Source organism: Glandiceps talaboti, chromosome 3 (assembly GCF_964340395.1).
Source record: "Glandiceps talaboti chromosome 3, keGlaTala1.1, whole genome shotgun sequence".
NCBI classification, from domain to species: Eukaryota; Metazoa; Hemichordata; class Enteropneusta; family Spengelidae; genus Glandiceps; species Glandiceps talaboti.
The window spans coordinates 15,526,024-15,541,002 of record NC_135551.1 but is presented as its reverse complement, the minus strand read 5'-3'; the positions used below and the strand labels follow the sequence as shown (position 1 = coordinate 15,541,002).

At 34.3% G+C, this 14,979-nt stretch overlaps 1 protein-coding gene across 7 annotated transcripts in view; it reads left to right on the top strand.

Moving 5' to 3' along the window:
- Positions 1-14,535, top strand: part of LOC144432887 (single-minded homolog 1-like) — a 207,512-nt gene extending 192,977 nt beyond the window's left edge. For all 7 annotated transcript variants that reach the window (XM_078121191.1, XM_078121188.1, XM_078121190.1 and 4 more), the window contains exons 4-10: positions 735-824; positions 2,174-2,282; positions 4,255-4,340; positions 4,731-4,930; positions 6,452-6,558; positions 7,296-7,443; positions 8,318-14,535. In XM_078121191.1, coding sequence (XP_077977317.1) covers positions 735-824; positions 2,174-2,282; positions 4,255-4,340; positions 4,731-4,930; positions 6,452-6,558; positions 7,296-7,443; positions 8,318-9,644 — 2,067 coding nt within the window. In that variant the 3' untranslated portion in view covers positions 9,645-14,535. The remainder of the gene's footprint in view (positions 1-734; positions 825-2,173; positions 2,283-4,254; positions 4,341-4,730; positions 4,931-6,451; positions 6,559-7,295; positions 7,444-8,317) is intronic.
- The last annotated feature ends 444 nt before the right edge of the window (positions 14,536-14,979 follow it).

The window sequence follows — 14,979 nt, the reverse complement described above, 5'->3', positions numbered from 1 at the left end:
TGAGAGAGAGAGAGAGAGAGAGAGAGAGAGAGAGAGAGAGAGAGAGAGAGAGAGAGAGAGAGAGAGAGAGAGAGAGAGAGAGAGAGTGAGTATTTATAAGTGAGTGATTAAGAGGGGGAGAGAGGGAGGAAGAGAGTGAGGGAGTGTGATTGAGAAAGGGGAAGGGAGTGAGTGAGTGAGTTGGTGAGAGAGATAGACAGAGAAAGAGGGAGAGAGAGAGGGAGACAGTTACACAGAAAGACAAACTGACAGACAGACAGAGGCGTGGTATTTCTTGATGACAATCTCGTCGGAAATAAACGTTGGTCGCAGAAGCTGTCATTTCCTGGACTACCCTACTACGTTCGTCCAGTCATCATGATCAGATATATATTTCATCAAACCTATTTTGACCATAGTTTATATCTAGGTGAAGGTACATCGTTTTTTAATCACAATACCATGACAGCCAGCAGACACTTCAAATTTTAAAAATAGTTTTTAAATCGGATTTCCAAATTGGAAAGATCGCGTCACCTTTACGTATGTAATACACAGTACAATAGGATGAAAAAAACCCACAGAATTATGATATTACACAGTACTAAATACTTACAGATTTTACATGCAAAAAAACCCACAATAAAAACAATCAAGGTAATCCTTACTTAATATTATCCTATCAATCATACATTGTTAGTCTGACAGCAATGTAGCGATCAACAAACACTCAAACATTCTCCTCTCATTTTCAGACATTAGACGGTTTCATATTCGTTATTGCGCCAGATGGTAAAATTATTTACATATCGGAGACTGCCTCTGTTCATTTGGGTCTGTCACAGGTAAGTAAAGGGGAAAATACCTCTTTTATGGTTTTATTACTGTACATATTTACACGCATGATGTGTAACATCATAAACCATTTCTGCGTTATTATATATTGTTAGTAAAACGTGGTTTATTGTCATTATGCGTGTTAAGAGTGCATGTGGTGTGTTACATTTCATTAGCTTTAATATGGGAGATTACCTGCTTTTCAAAGCAACATAGACACATGTGCATTGAATGTTACAATGTTTTTTTTTTGTAATTTATTTGAAAGGTTAAAACAGACATACAGAGACATATACAAAGATATACGCTTATTATACGTATGTTATACAACACACACACACACACACACACACACACACATACACACACACACACACACACGCGCGCGCGCGCAAAACCCTGGCCACACAGTCACGATAACGCAAAGACAATTTCATTGTTATTAATACACTGAGGGTTTTGGACGGGGGAGGGGGGTAGGGGGAGGGGGGTTATCGGCACGAAAATCAAAGCCAACATCTTTATTTATTTTGGGTTTTTATTTCCTTACACACTGTTTTGATATTTTGCTGATAAAAAATGAAACATTTCAAAAACTGTGGATAACATACGGTTATTGTTTTGCAGTATTTTCCCTTGTAGAGTGTAAGTTTTGAAAAAGACAACCAAAACTTGAAGAATCCGGTGTAATATTATCACATTTGGTCAGAATATAAACACCCAAAATAGACCAGAAGGTGTTCAAACACAGTCTTGTGTCGGCCCTAATTGGCCAGAATTTAACAGACAGCGCTTTATATGTATACTAGTGTTACATCCGACTAAGGACTGGAATATCGTATTTTCAAATTTGATAAACAAATCGATTTTGTGTCCAATGTGCCTCTTTATTTATTGTTCTTGGCAACTCTTGAGTCTAGGGATGATCCAAAAATCTGAGTCTAGTTAGAATTCGATTGTCCTTTTTTTATAAATACAAGCCGACATTTCGTATTCGTATATTAACACTTATAACCAATTATAATGCATATTAAATTTCCCCAATGAAACTTTCAGTTTTCCAAAACCAACAAAGTAGTAAATTTGATTGTGTTTTCAACTAATTAATAACTGTACCTATTTTAAATTGATAAAAGATATTCAGCACGTAAACCGCAAATTAGATCAAGTTTTTTAATTAGTTTTCAACTTAATTAATCTCATCAAAAGATTGTCCATCCTTAGAAAACACCTTGCAAGGACACAGGATGGCCAGACACGTATTTGATTAAGGTTATTCGGACGGCCATGTTAATATCATGAATTGTACTGTAACCTCCAACTTTTACTTAACTTCTGAAGTCTTTTTGCACACTAGGTCGAACTAACAGGCAATAGTATATATGAGTACATTCATCCAGCTGACCATGACGAAATGACAGCATTATTGACCGTTCACCAACAATATCACACGCACGTCATCACAGGTAAGACGGTCAAGAATACATTTTATTCATCAGCAGTTACCGAGTACAAAATGGCTTGAATCTTTGACTAGTTTCGCACCTCAGCGAGCTTTTTCAAGCGGTTTTTGTAGTACTTTATTCGCACACTTTGGTTGGTAAGCTGACGTCACAATAAGTATGAGAAAATAATTATGTTTGATTTTGTCTGAATATAAAATACTAACTTTTGATGTTTTACTCACTTTTATATCAAAGTTATCCAGAAAAACAAAAAAAATTTCGTATTATTTTGGCGGGAAATTGTTAGAACGTGATTTGTACAGGGTTTCCATTGATTTGTGTTTGTTATTTCAAACTTAAAATATTTATTTTTAAAGCAAAAATATGCAATAAAATATTTATTAGATATGTTTCTATTCAATCCAATCTAAAAAATAAGTCGAAATTCGCCAAAAACCTTTTAAAAAATCGAACTTTTGATCACCTTATTTTCGCGGGAAAATTGTTAGCACTGGCTGTCTGACTGACCGGCCTGTCAGATCATTTGTAACTCCTAGAACAACATCCACCAACATATTGTCATCTGTCTGGCAAAGAATTATCGGATATAATATTACATTAAGCCTTTTTTCAACCGTATAAACCACTTTTATTTAATTTATTTTAAAGCTTGTCTATTTTAGAATTTGTGTTTACCTTATCCGGAGAAAAGTGTGATCGGAATACAAAGTGATGTATTGACCTTCTGTGAGAGCGTTGTTCAACTTTAATCACGTTATCGGTAAAACTATGATAAATATGACAATTTAGCGACCTCAAGGGGATCATGTGTTATAATCTCCTATTCATGATTACAAAGAACACTGTCAATTAGATCCAAAGTTTAACCTTTCCGTGCCAGCCATTTTTCTAATGAAAACAATTTGCTTCTTCTCTGAAGTTCTCAATTGATTTTTTTTTTTCGATAAATTTCTGGAGTAACATTTTGGATTGAGATCAAATGAAAATAGTATGTATGGTTACCTATAAGGCCAAATAAAAAGACTGTGTGTTTTCGATAACCCTGACCGACCCTAGTTTAAGCGCTCAACCCTATGCATTTTTGAAAAAAAAGGATAAGAAATTCTTTGTCTTCTTGGCCTTCATGCACGTCTGTTTTCGTAATTTCCCAAGTGATGTCTGTACATATTTCATAAAATATCACAGCAGTATTAGTACTGTGACCGACATTTCGTTTGTTTTTGGCTCCAAGCAATATTTTTCAAAATAAAAACAATTAAAAAGATAAATCAAATAAAACAAAATCTTGCCCTAGGCCATGTTATCGCAAACACAGAATTATTATTTTTTTTCTGCTAATTAACTCATATTTTACCGCCACAGTTTATGGCATGAATTATTTACCTCTCGCTGGTGTTGTGTTTTTTAGATTCTAGATTCGCTTTGCTCGAGGGGAGCTAAAGCTGTACGTATTTTGGAAAATGAATCCATCCCACCATTTGTTGGTTCAAACTCTCAAATATGGGTTCAGTATTCCTTTCTCAAAATTTTCCGATTTCTTCGACACAAAGTTTGCGATTGATTAATTTAGGGGATAGTGCTTATTTTGATATTAGTTGATCGGTTATGCCAGTTTTATTGACTATAAAAATATAAACGAAAGCGGGAGGAAAATTCACCAAATCCCCCCCCCCCTCCCCCAAGAAGTTTACTGAGCTAATAAATTTTAATTTGAAAGAGTAAAGTTTGATGATAAGTAAAAATCCCGACAGGTATATAACTGAATATGAATAAAAGCTTTTTTTCAAAAACATACATGAAAGTTAAAGGCTTTGACCCAAAAATGGCAAGAATGTCAACGTAAAAAATATTTAATTGTAAACACATAAAAATCCTTTCCAACAATTGATATCTAAAAAATTTTAATGCGAATTTTTTTGTCATTAAAAAGGAATGATAGAATACATCTGTTGGTTATTTATTGTTTTTACAGATTTTGAAATCGAGCGTTCCTTTTTCCTTCGAATGAAATGTGTGCTTGCCAAGCGGAATGCAGGTTTGACGAGTGGTGGCTACAAGGTACGTTTATTGACATTTTCCTGAACATCTACACAATTCTTTCTCCTTCAAATTTATAATTTTCGAGAAAAAAGGCAAAGACCGAATTTGTTTAAATTATTTTAGAAATATTGTATTTTTTGATATTACAGCCATTTAAAGTTATCATTTGCCATAAACCAATAACAGCAGTATATACGGTAGTAAACTATATGTTTAGGTACTTGAGTGCAAACGACCATTTTTTGAATTAGCACATACGGCAACGTCGAATACCAGCCGTGAAATGACACAGTTCCGTTGTTGAAATCATGACCAAACAAAAGCATCTCATAATTGGACCATTTACAGCTAATCACAAAAGATTAATACCAATGTACCAATCAGAATAATTCTCTTTGCCTTTTCTAGGTTATCCACTGCAGTGGTTATCTGAAAATAAAGCAATATACGATGGACATAGCACCATTTGATGGTTGCTACCAGAATATCGGCCTGGTTGCCATTGGACATTCCTTACCCCCTAACTCTATCACAGAAATCAAAATGCACAGTAATATGTTTATGTTCCGAGCCAGTTTAGATCTTAAACTTATATTTTTAGATGCCAGGTAAGCATATTACATACAATTTACTTGTTAAAAAATGCAATGTATTATATTTTGGCCTTCAGAATCATACAAGCCACAGCTCGGCACTCTCGACTGCAACCTGTCAGGCTTGTTTAATAATCGACAACCAATAGAAGGTGCCATTCAATAGACAACTTCGAATTCATTAAGAAAGCTACATGCTGATTGACCAATTGAATCAAGTAAATGGTATGATTTCATCTTGCCATAAACATGGCCGTCTAAATTATTTGTGCTATGATGAAAACAAACAACTTTAGTGTTGAAAAACCAATAATAAAATACGCAAATAAAATGAATGAAATATAAAACAAGTTTATGGAATCATGATAAAGTCGAACATTAGTCAGCGCTGTAGACACCGATCATATACAACATAATGTTCATGTAACTACGTATATTTATACAAATTGAAGTATTTATCTTTTCGAAATGCTTGGTTTGCAACTTCAAGTTTCTAATTGGACAATAGTTTTAATAACACTTTCTAATATTAGATGTACAATGAACAAACCAATCAAAAGGTGCATATATAAACCAGTTTTTGATTGGCTTTGTACTGGTTCGATATACAGTTCGTATTGTCATTCACTAATGTCCAGTAGTCTTGATACATCTTGTGTACTTGAATCATACCACATTACTTACGTGTGGATTGGTCTAAATTAGATTACAGTAATACGTTATGATGAAAAGACCATCTGTCGGTGATCTAGTAAGGGCATACAGAGTACAAAACTCTCCCAAGGTTAACCTTAATACCATTTGATAATCATTAAGTTTGGCTTAGTCACCCAGCCTTATCTGTACTTGACTCACTATCAGTGGTAGTGTACTTCGCCCTGCTTCCATATATTTCAAAATGGATGGCATTTTTTCATCTTATTTTTACACAAATATCCCATGTATTATTTACATGGAAAGGAGGCCCCATCAATCGTGAGACACGGCACACATGGATGATGATGTCATTAGATTTTTTGAATACTTACAATGAATGTGTTGAGTTGTTTGCAAGATGTTAGAGATGTTACGCTATCGTTGTCCTAATTTACATATTAAGAGGTCAAGGGTCGCGGAGATGTGACTGTCAGAATACTATTCAAATATGGCTGACAGTGACTTGTTCTAAGTCGAATTGGAACACCTGTTCATCAACCAAAATATATTCCTAAAATGACAACTCATAGCTTTTAAAAGTGTAATGAAAATATTGCCCAGAATTCTTTTTTTCAAGGAAAAAAGTGAGTATCAATGTCCCAATCTCGTGTTGAAGCGATAATTGTAATTAATTTTAGATTGTTGATTTCTTGACTTGCGTTTGTCTGTCATGGTTTGAGAATGTTTGTGGAGTCTTTACGGATTACGTGCAGCTACATTCAGTGTAGACCTTCGCAACCCCCATTCCACAGATAACTATTAAAAGTCAATTCTATAGGTACTTGAAGGATGATCACTTGTTTGTGATAACTCAAATATTTGTATTTTCTCTTTAATCAGAGTTGCAGCATTAACTGGATATGAACCACAGGATCTAATTGAGAAAACTTTATATCATTATATCCATGGAATGGACGTCCTTCATATACGATATGCCCACCATACATGTGAGTACATTAAATCAATCAATCAATCAATCAATCAATCAATCAATCAATCAATCAATCAATCAATCAATCAACCAATCAATCAATCAATCAATCAATCAATCAATCAATCAATCAATCAATGTCAGTCAGTCAATCAATCAATCAATCAATCAATCAATCAATCAATCAATCAATCAATCAATCAATCAATGTCAGTCAGTCAGTCAATCAATCAATCAATCAATCATTCAATCAATCAATCAATCAATCAATCAATCCAATCAGTCAGTCAGTCAGTCAATCAATCAATCAATCAATCAATCAATCAATCAATCAGTAATTTAATCAAACAAATATATCAATGGTATCAGCGTCAAAACCACTTCTAATCAATACATTTGATTGATTTATCCATGCTAAAGCATTGATTCTTAAAAAATCAGTGGTAATAGGTTAAGATAAAAATAGAATGGTCTACTTGTGTTTTTGCATATTAATTTATTAATTAATTGCTCAATCCATGTTGATAGGCTCATAAATGCATGTGTTTTGCATATGAGTAGAATATTCTGCATATTATTTCATGGTCATAGTTCCATGTATCCTATCAAAAGTGGTAATGACGTACAGAATAGTATTCTTACTTTATGTCATTCACTTTTCCTATAAATTTGTGATTATAAAAATCTGCTCACCTGCTACTTTTCTCAAATCAGTTGATAAATTTGACTTTGACTTTGATATATATATTGCAGTACTGCTGAAAGGGCAGGTAACCACCAAATACTATAGGTTCCTAACCAAGCAAGGAGGCTGGGTCTGGATTCAAAGTTCTGCCACAATTGTACACAATAGTCGGTCTTCACGCCCACATTGTATTGTCAGCGTCAATACAGTTTTAACGTAAGTAGAACCTCAGTTTCTGATACTTTTAATATACTGTTAATGTATCTATTTTGATGCACAAAAATTGTAACAAAACAGACCATTTTTCATGTTTTGGCTTCACAAGTTAGTGTGGCTGGTACAATGTCTTTAATACACTACACATACTTATAGTAATTACTTAATATATTGATTTACAAATAGTTCAATGAATCTTCCTACATTATCTATAGCTATCATTAAAAGTGATTCCACTTTCATACTAATAATCAGAATTACTTTGACATAACAATATTTTCAACCAAATTTAACTGAAATATGTTTTGAGCAATAACACAGCCATCTACATTACATTGCAATTGATCCGAGATCCTTGAACATTAGCCAACATTATCAATTAATTGACGTTAAATGTGATACTACAAATAACAATATGTAATTGTATATGGTCACATAATGAAAAAGATTAATTCTATTTTGACATCAATGTTTTCTTAATGGTACAAATTCAATAAATAAAATATTGCACATTTAATATGTACATCATAAATTCTACCAATGAATATTTCTTGCAAAAATGTAAATCAAACCTGACAAATTGTGATTTTGGATAGTTTTTATTTTTTATATTTGATATTGGCTGACATGAAATAAGTCAATTTGTACAAATGCATGTTCTGTCACAACAATTCATGCATTCATACCTCATCTTCTTCAAAGGTCACAATCATCATGTATGTTTTGCTTCATTACAAGTCAGCAATATCACAATCACCGAAGTACTTAATATTCCAAGACATCAGCTTGTATGAATTGCTTCTAAATCACAATGAAACCTATAACATTTGTCATGAATTATTTCCATAGTAACGCTAGTTTTCTGACTTTCCAGAAATTCAGATGATAAGGAATTGTTCTTATCCATGGATCAGTTGGAAGCCAACACACTCCAGAACTCCTACAGCAATGGAAGCAATGAAAGGTCTCGTGTTGGGAAAGTACGTCCAGCCAGGTGCAAATCACGAGCTCAAAAATCAATGCCTTATTCGGTCTCAGCAACCAATGCTGCATATGAAGGACATTATATGAATGAATACATGACAGAGAGGGGGTATGGACAGTACCAGACATGTGAAGTGCCTGTTCCCATGCCTGGTTATCCAGCAATTCCTTACCAAGAGGGAATGGAAAGATATGGAGCAGCAATGTTTCCCACTGCCTATGGTATCTACGGAGATGGTAGTTATGGTTACACAGGGTCTTATACATACGGTGCATCGGATACTTATGGGCACTGTGGCAGTGAAAATGTACAATATCGGATGCATTATGATGAGGAGTCTCAGCATCATCATCCGTATTACCATGGCAACCCTGAACTTGCTCATGCACACAATAGCCAATCACAGACAATGTTACAAAGAATGTCAGAAACACAGTGCTGTGGGCAGTCCAGCAGTACAGGGCTGCACAGAAGCAGTGGGCATGTGCAATCAGCAATATCTCCAGCTCATAGTTCCACGCACAGTCCACAACAGAGGGATCCATCCCAGCATGTCCAACAGCCACAAGATGTGCAAAGCTACCAACACAGGACTGAATCAGTACATTCTGACACAGACAGTAGCAAAAACTACCATGATCACAGCAGTGGTAGTAAAATTGACACCCTCATACAAGCAACACAACAGCTTGTTAAGGAAGAAGAGTGCAAAACTGTATCACAACGACAACCTCGTCAGAGCTCACCGAAAACATCTGCGACACCATCTACAAGTCAAACGAGTCCAGTCAGGGTGATCAGCCGAAACCACGGAAATAATCCATCACCAAGTAGCAGTAGCAGTAATAGCAATCAGGTGGACAGGACCGTTGATTCAACTAGTAACCGTGCTGTTTATTTCAATAGCACAAGTACGATTCATTATAGCGGCGATATGGCCGGACCTGTTGACTACAGTAAAGATTACAGTAAACGTCTAAATAGCGTAGACTATTTGTCAAGTGCTAATAACCAGTACCCGGCTAACTATCACTCTGTATATAACTATTACAATGACAATTCCAAACGCTACATGATGCCATGCACAGACGAGATTGAAAGAACGAAAGCCTATCCCACTATGATTAGCAACGGTAGTATGGAGGATACGATGGATAGTCACTATGGCAACCGCGTATCTCATTACAAGGGTCAGGTCAATGGTTATGCTTACTAACCTGGTCACCCTTAGTAATCACAAAAATTTAGAATGACCATGCTCACTTTCAATGGGTACTGTATGATCAATGGACTGAACCATTATCAGAATAGTGGGGGTTGCTGTCTTCAAAATCTTTCAATCTTTGAAAACAGATAGACATTTCTAGTTGTGAATAGGCATTGTAGTAACAAAGTTAGTATTTCAGGAATCCCTCAGGGTCATAGCATGGTAAACCAAAAGCCAATGTTACAACATAATCATGACTTTCACACTTTCTTGGTAATAATACCATGGTACTATTCACAGTGCTTTGTTAACACAGCAGTCCATCCTCCAGCACAATATGTTCTAAAAGACCATAATCTAATAGCAGATTTCCTTTTTTGTCAAAAAAAAAAATTGTATGAAATCAAGTCAAACTGTACAACCTAAGAACAAGGTGTGGTATTTGTGTACAATCATTTGTGTAAAATAAATTCCCTCTGAACTTTTTTCATCCCCAACTGTATAATAACTCCAGGCACTATTATCACTATAAAATCCGATATAGCAAACAGTCAAAACAGAGTCCTTCATTTTGTTAACCAAGCTTTTGAAACAAGTCTGACAAATAAATAGTTTACAATATATGGAGGGGGTAAAATCTACCAGTGTCATTTGAACAATTCTATTGCTATCAAAAGCATGATGTGTAAAGTACTAAACATCAGACTAATCAAATATCCCCCATCGGTTACCATGGTTCTGAAAACCTTACGGAAAAAAACACTACATTCCTGATAAGCCATTTCTTAATTTCTCTGCTCAATTAAAAAGTTGAAAAAAAATGTGCTGTTTTTAGTGGCTCGGCTTAAATATTGCACGATCTACATTGTCAACTTTCAACAATATTCCATCCATTGAAAATAAACCACTCTAATGAACCTTCAGTTAAACTATAGAGTAGGGAATTCAGCACAACTTGAATAGCTTTTCATTTTTTCTACACCAGCCACAACTCCCTATTCTGGGTAACTATATAGTATAATCCTAATGTTTTATAATAATGGGTTGGCCTATGAACAATAATACAGGTAGGGTTTGATCTACAGGGTTATATGACAACAATCCTAGCCTAGAAAGTGAGCAGGACTTTGAAGTTAGAAACCAAAGTACAATTTTAGGAGAAATCAACTTTCAGTGCCAAAGCATAATGATAATCAAAAGTTGCAATAATAGATTCTTCAAGGAAATTGGAATATTTTTCATTTTAAATGACATATAGGAACTTATATTTACTGAAATATGTCTGTTGCCATAGTGACAAATCCTCAGCCAAATAGTGATGCGACTTTCTGTCAGAACATTTCCAGTTTTCTGGAGACTTTCTCTAGTTGTGTTAGCTTTCACCTTTATTTTGGAAACATTTCATTGGAAAGGATAAGTTTTGTGATGCTTGCCCAAAATATATCTTGAACTCATTTCAATTTACAGAAAAAAACACAAATTTCTGTTAATTTATTTTGGTGGGAAGATAAATTTTGGCAGCAGTTCACTAGTATGGATAATTTCTGTGATACCCGTCCAAAAGTTGTCTGCAATTCTTCCAAATGTTACAGAAATACAAGAATTTCTATTTAGTCATTTTGGCGGTAAAATCATATTTAGTATCAGTTCACTAGAAATGATTATTTCTGTGATTTGAGTCCAAAATATGTCTCAAGTGAGTCAAAAACTTCAAAAAATATGAAAATGTCAATTTTGACATTTTTTGGCGGGAATGTGAATGATACGATATAACGAAAGAACAAACAAACTGAGAGATGGACTTGTTTGTTTCCTCACAGTATTTATTAAGTTATCACACAATGAAAATAAGTACAAATATTTCAACAACAACAAATTGAACCGGTCAGTTTTCATGATCAGTGTTATTATCCCACCATATTTGAGATTATTGTAAAGAGAAATAGAGATACCATATAAACCTGTACAAAACAGTCTCTAAAATTATGATAAAACACATCAAAAAAGTCAAAGATCGCTATAAAATTATCAAACTTTTTAACTAATGAACTGTAACATCGGTGCAGACCATGTTAATGAATACTAACAAACGATTTAAACAAACACTCCAAGGCTAAGTTTGGACACCGATTTTTATGGCAGCAGTAGGTATTTTTTGTAGGATAAAAAAAAAGCTACAATATTTAGGAAAACATATCCATTGTAAATATCTCACCTGCCCACCATATTATGACTTGTGTATACATTTAATGTTGTTGTCCTGATGATAGATATTCATCATCATGGCAAGAGCAAATTTTTTTCATTATAATGCATAAAGACGTGTTTTATTTCTTTAAAATATCACATCTTGCTGCGTTTACGTTTCATCCTTTCATTGAACTTTTACTGTAAATGACTTATTTTCATGCTCTGTTATCCTTATGGCTGGTTACCTGTCAAGTTATCCATTTCTATTAGTACCTTGGGGGAGAAACATAAGAAACTTTGTGAATGGCTAGCTGGATGGATGCTCCTGGTCAAGTTACTCATTTTCATTAGTAATTTGTTGGAGAAACGTAAGAAATTTTGTGGATGGCTAGCTGAATGCTCCTGGTCAAGATACTCATTTTCATTTAGTAATTTGTTGGAGAAACGTAAGAAATTTTGTGGATGGCTAGCTGGCTGGATGCTCCTGGTCAAGTTACTCATTTTCATTAGTAATTTGTTGGAGAAACGTTAGAAATTTTGTGGATGGCTAGCTGAATGCTCATGGTCAAGATACTCATTTTCATTAGTAATTTGTTGGAGAAACGTAAGAAATTTTGTGGATGGCTAGCTGAATGCTCCTGGTCAAGATACTCATTTTCATTTAGTAATTTGTTGGGGAAACATAAGAAATTTTATGGATAACTAGCTGAATGCTACTGTACATAAGTTTATGTAATGATTTCCAGTTGAAAAGACAAAACATCGAAGTTTGTATGAAATATTGCAAATTTTCTTTAAACTTTCAACAGAAATATTTAGTTTTCACATGTGTGTGACCAGATGTATGATACACGAATTTCTTGGTTTTTGGTTTCAAAAACACAATTTCCTACAAAACAGCAATGGCAACAAATGTTTGATTTATGAACTTGCCCAATTTACTCTCACTGTTTCTCCCTCAAAGACATTTCTATATACCTTCAAAAGTAACAAGTCAAACAATTTTTTTTTTTGCACAATACACATCGTGGACAGAACGATATACCTCAAAGTGAGTGCTACAAGACGAAAAGTGGAACCATTTTTTGGTAGAACTTTGACACAAACTGAAGTTGAGTGATGCATTCATGATAATTTAGGAAAATATTGTCATGGTAGCTGTTTTACATAGTAAAAATTGTGAAAATATTTTAGATTTTGCCAAAATTCTTTAATTTTAACATTTGTCTAATTCTGTGAAAATGTTGAATATTCCTACATTTTGCTTGTGAAATATCAAAAGTGATCAGAAAAAACCCAAATATTTTATCACAATCATTTAATATGACAAGACTGGGGAACCATCTCACTCACTATCTTTTTATCTTGAATCATGACTTGCCTATTGAAATACCTACTGAAACCTTTCCCCATCTCAGAAAATAAACAGATATCTATTCAAACACTACATCTGTCACTTTTTCGAATTGCAGAGTTTTGTCAATTTTGATTATGTCGAATTGTTAACGATCAGAGAGAGAGACGAAACTCTTCAGATTCTTTCACCAATTCTTGAACTTTTGGCAGAAGAATTTGAACATGCCATGTGTCACTCGACATTACTGTATTCCTTCTTTGGTTTTTTCATTTTCTTTTTTTTTGTCTTGTGACACATTCATGGTATGCAGTTTAAGCAATTCCAACTGAACTATAAGTGCTGCAACGACTTGCAAACAATGCTAATTACCCCTTTAAACTAGAAACCGACAAGACTAAAAAATTGCTTTAGTGTGCCCTCCGTGAATGTGCAAATCAGCGACGGGGTCAAAATGTCAACCCTGTTGCCATGGCAACTCCTCATTAATGGCTGCTATGGTAACAGTGTTTAATCACCCTGGTGATGTTGTCAGCCATAAGGATAATGAGACAAAATACATACCAGTACAATGGTGGTTGTTGCACTCAAAGCTTTTCAAGAACAATTTTTTCTTTTCGCGTAAAAATTTACATCTAAGATATCAAGTATTTGATTAGTGTAATCGTAAAAGGTTGACGAAATACCAAGTGATTGTCAAAATGTTCACTTTTTTGTTACAGTTTTGTCTCAAGAGTATGGGTGGGAGACATGCTAAAAGAAAAACTCAAACCCTACACTTCAATTGAAATGAAAAAAAAAGTTTCAACTCTCATCTTTTCTCTGTGTGTAGAACATTCGAGAAAAACAGCACCGACATTGTACGACACATTTTGTGTAACACTGCATATGTTGCAGTTTCTCTCTTCCTCTGTAAATTTCACAACAAACATGCTCCAAACCTTAGACACAAATTTCATAGCTCAAAATGTAAGAGTAACGAAATTTACCAACATAACTTTTCTATAAGTTCACACCAAAGTTCAACAACCACCATCCCTCAACTTTTATTATTACTACTACTGTAGACACACCTATCAAATATATTACAATCAATGTCATATTTTATCTGGAAACAATATTGTAATTTTTTTTGTAATATTAATTTGAACATATCACCTCTAAAAGATATGCTGCCTATCAATATAATGTTCTAAATAGCATTCCTGAAGGTAAATCAATTGTAACCATGGTAACGTTATTTATATTAAAATTCCCAGTGTATTTGCTGCTTCTATGCTATAGTATGTTTTCTCTGTATTTATTGTGGATGGTTCTCACCAGATCACATGTCCACATTACGAAAGAATTAAAAAAATGACTTGAAAAGTTAAATCTTGTTTTTTGTCATTTTTATTTTTTTTTAATCGTGTACTGTGCGCCAAGAAACTCATTCCAGGATTGTTGGTATTCACTTTATGTGAATGTTAATGTTTAACAACTGAAAAAAATTCTCATTTTAGGTTCTTAATACCTAAGTGATTGAAATTGACAAGGTTTTCATTCACTTTCCTTGAGTCAAATTTCCATGGGTTTTCCTTGTCAAAGTCCTGTGTGTGTGTGTGTGTGTGTGTGTGTGTGTGTGTGTGTGTGTGTGTGTGTGTGTGTGTGTGTGTGTGAGGAATAAATATGTTGTTGTACATCTGAACAACAGATGGTCATTATTTCAGCTTGTAGGGATGGCAAATTTTATGGCAATGCAGACCACTTCTCACATACAAAGTTAACATAATCCAAGGAAATCTGTAAAATTCTACAACT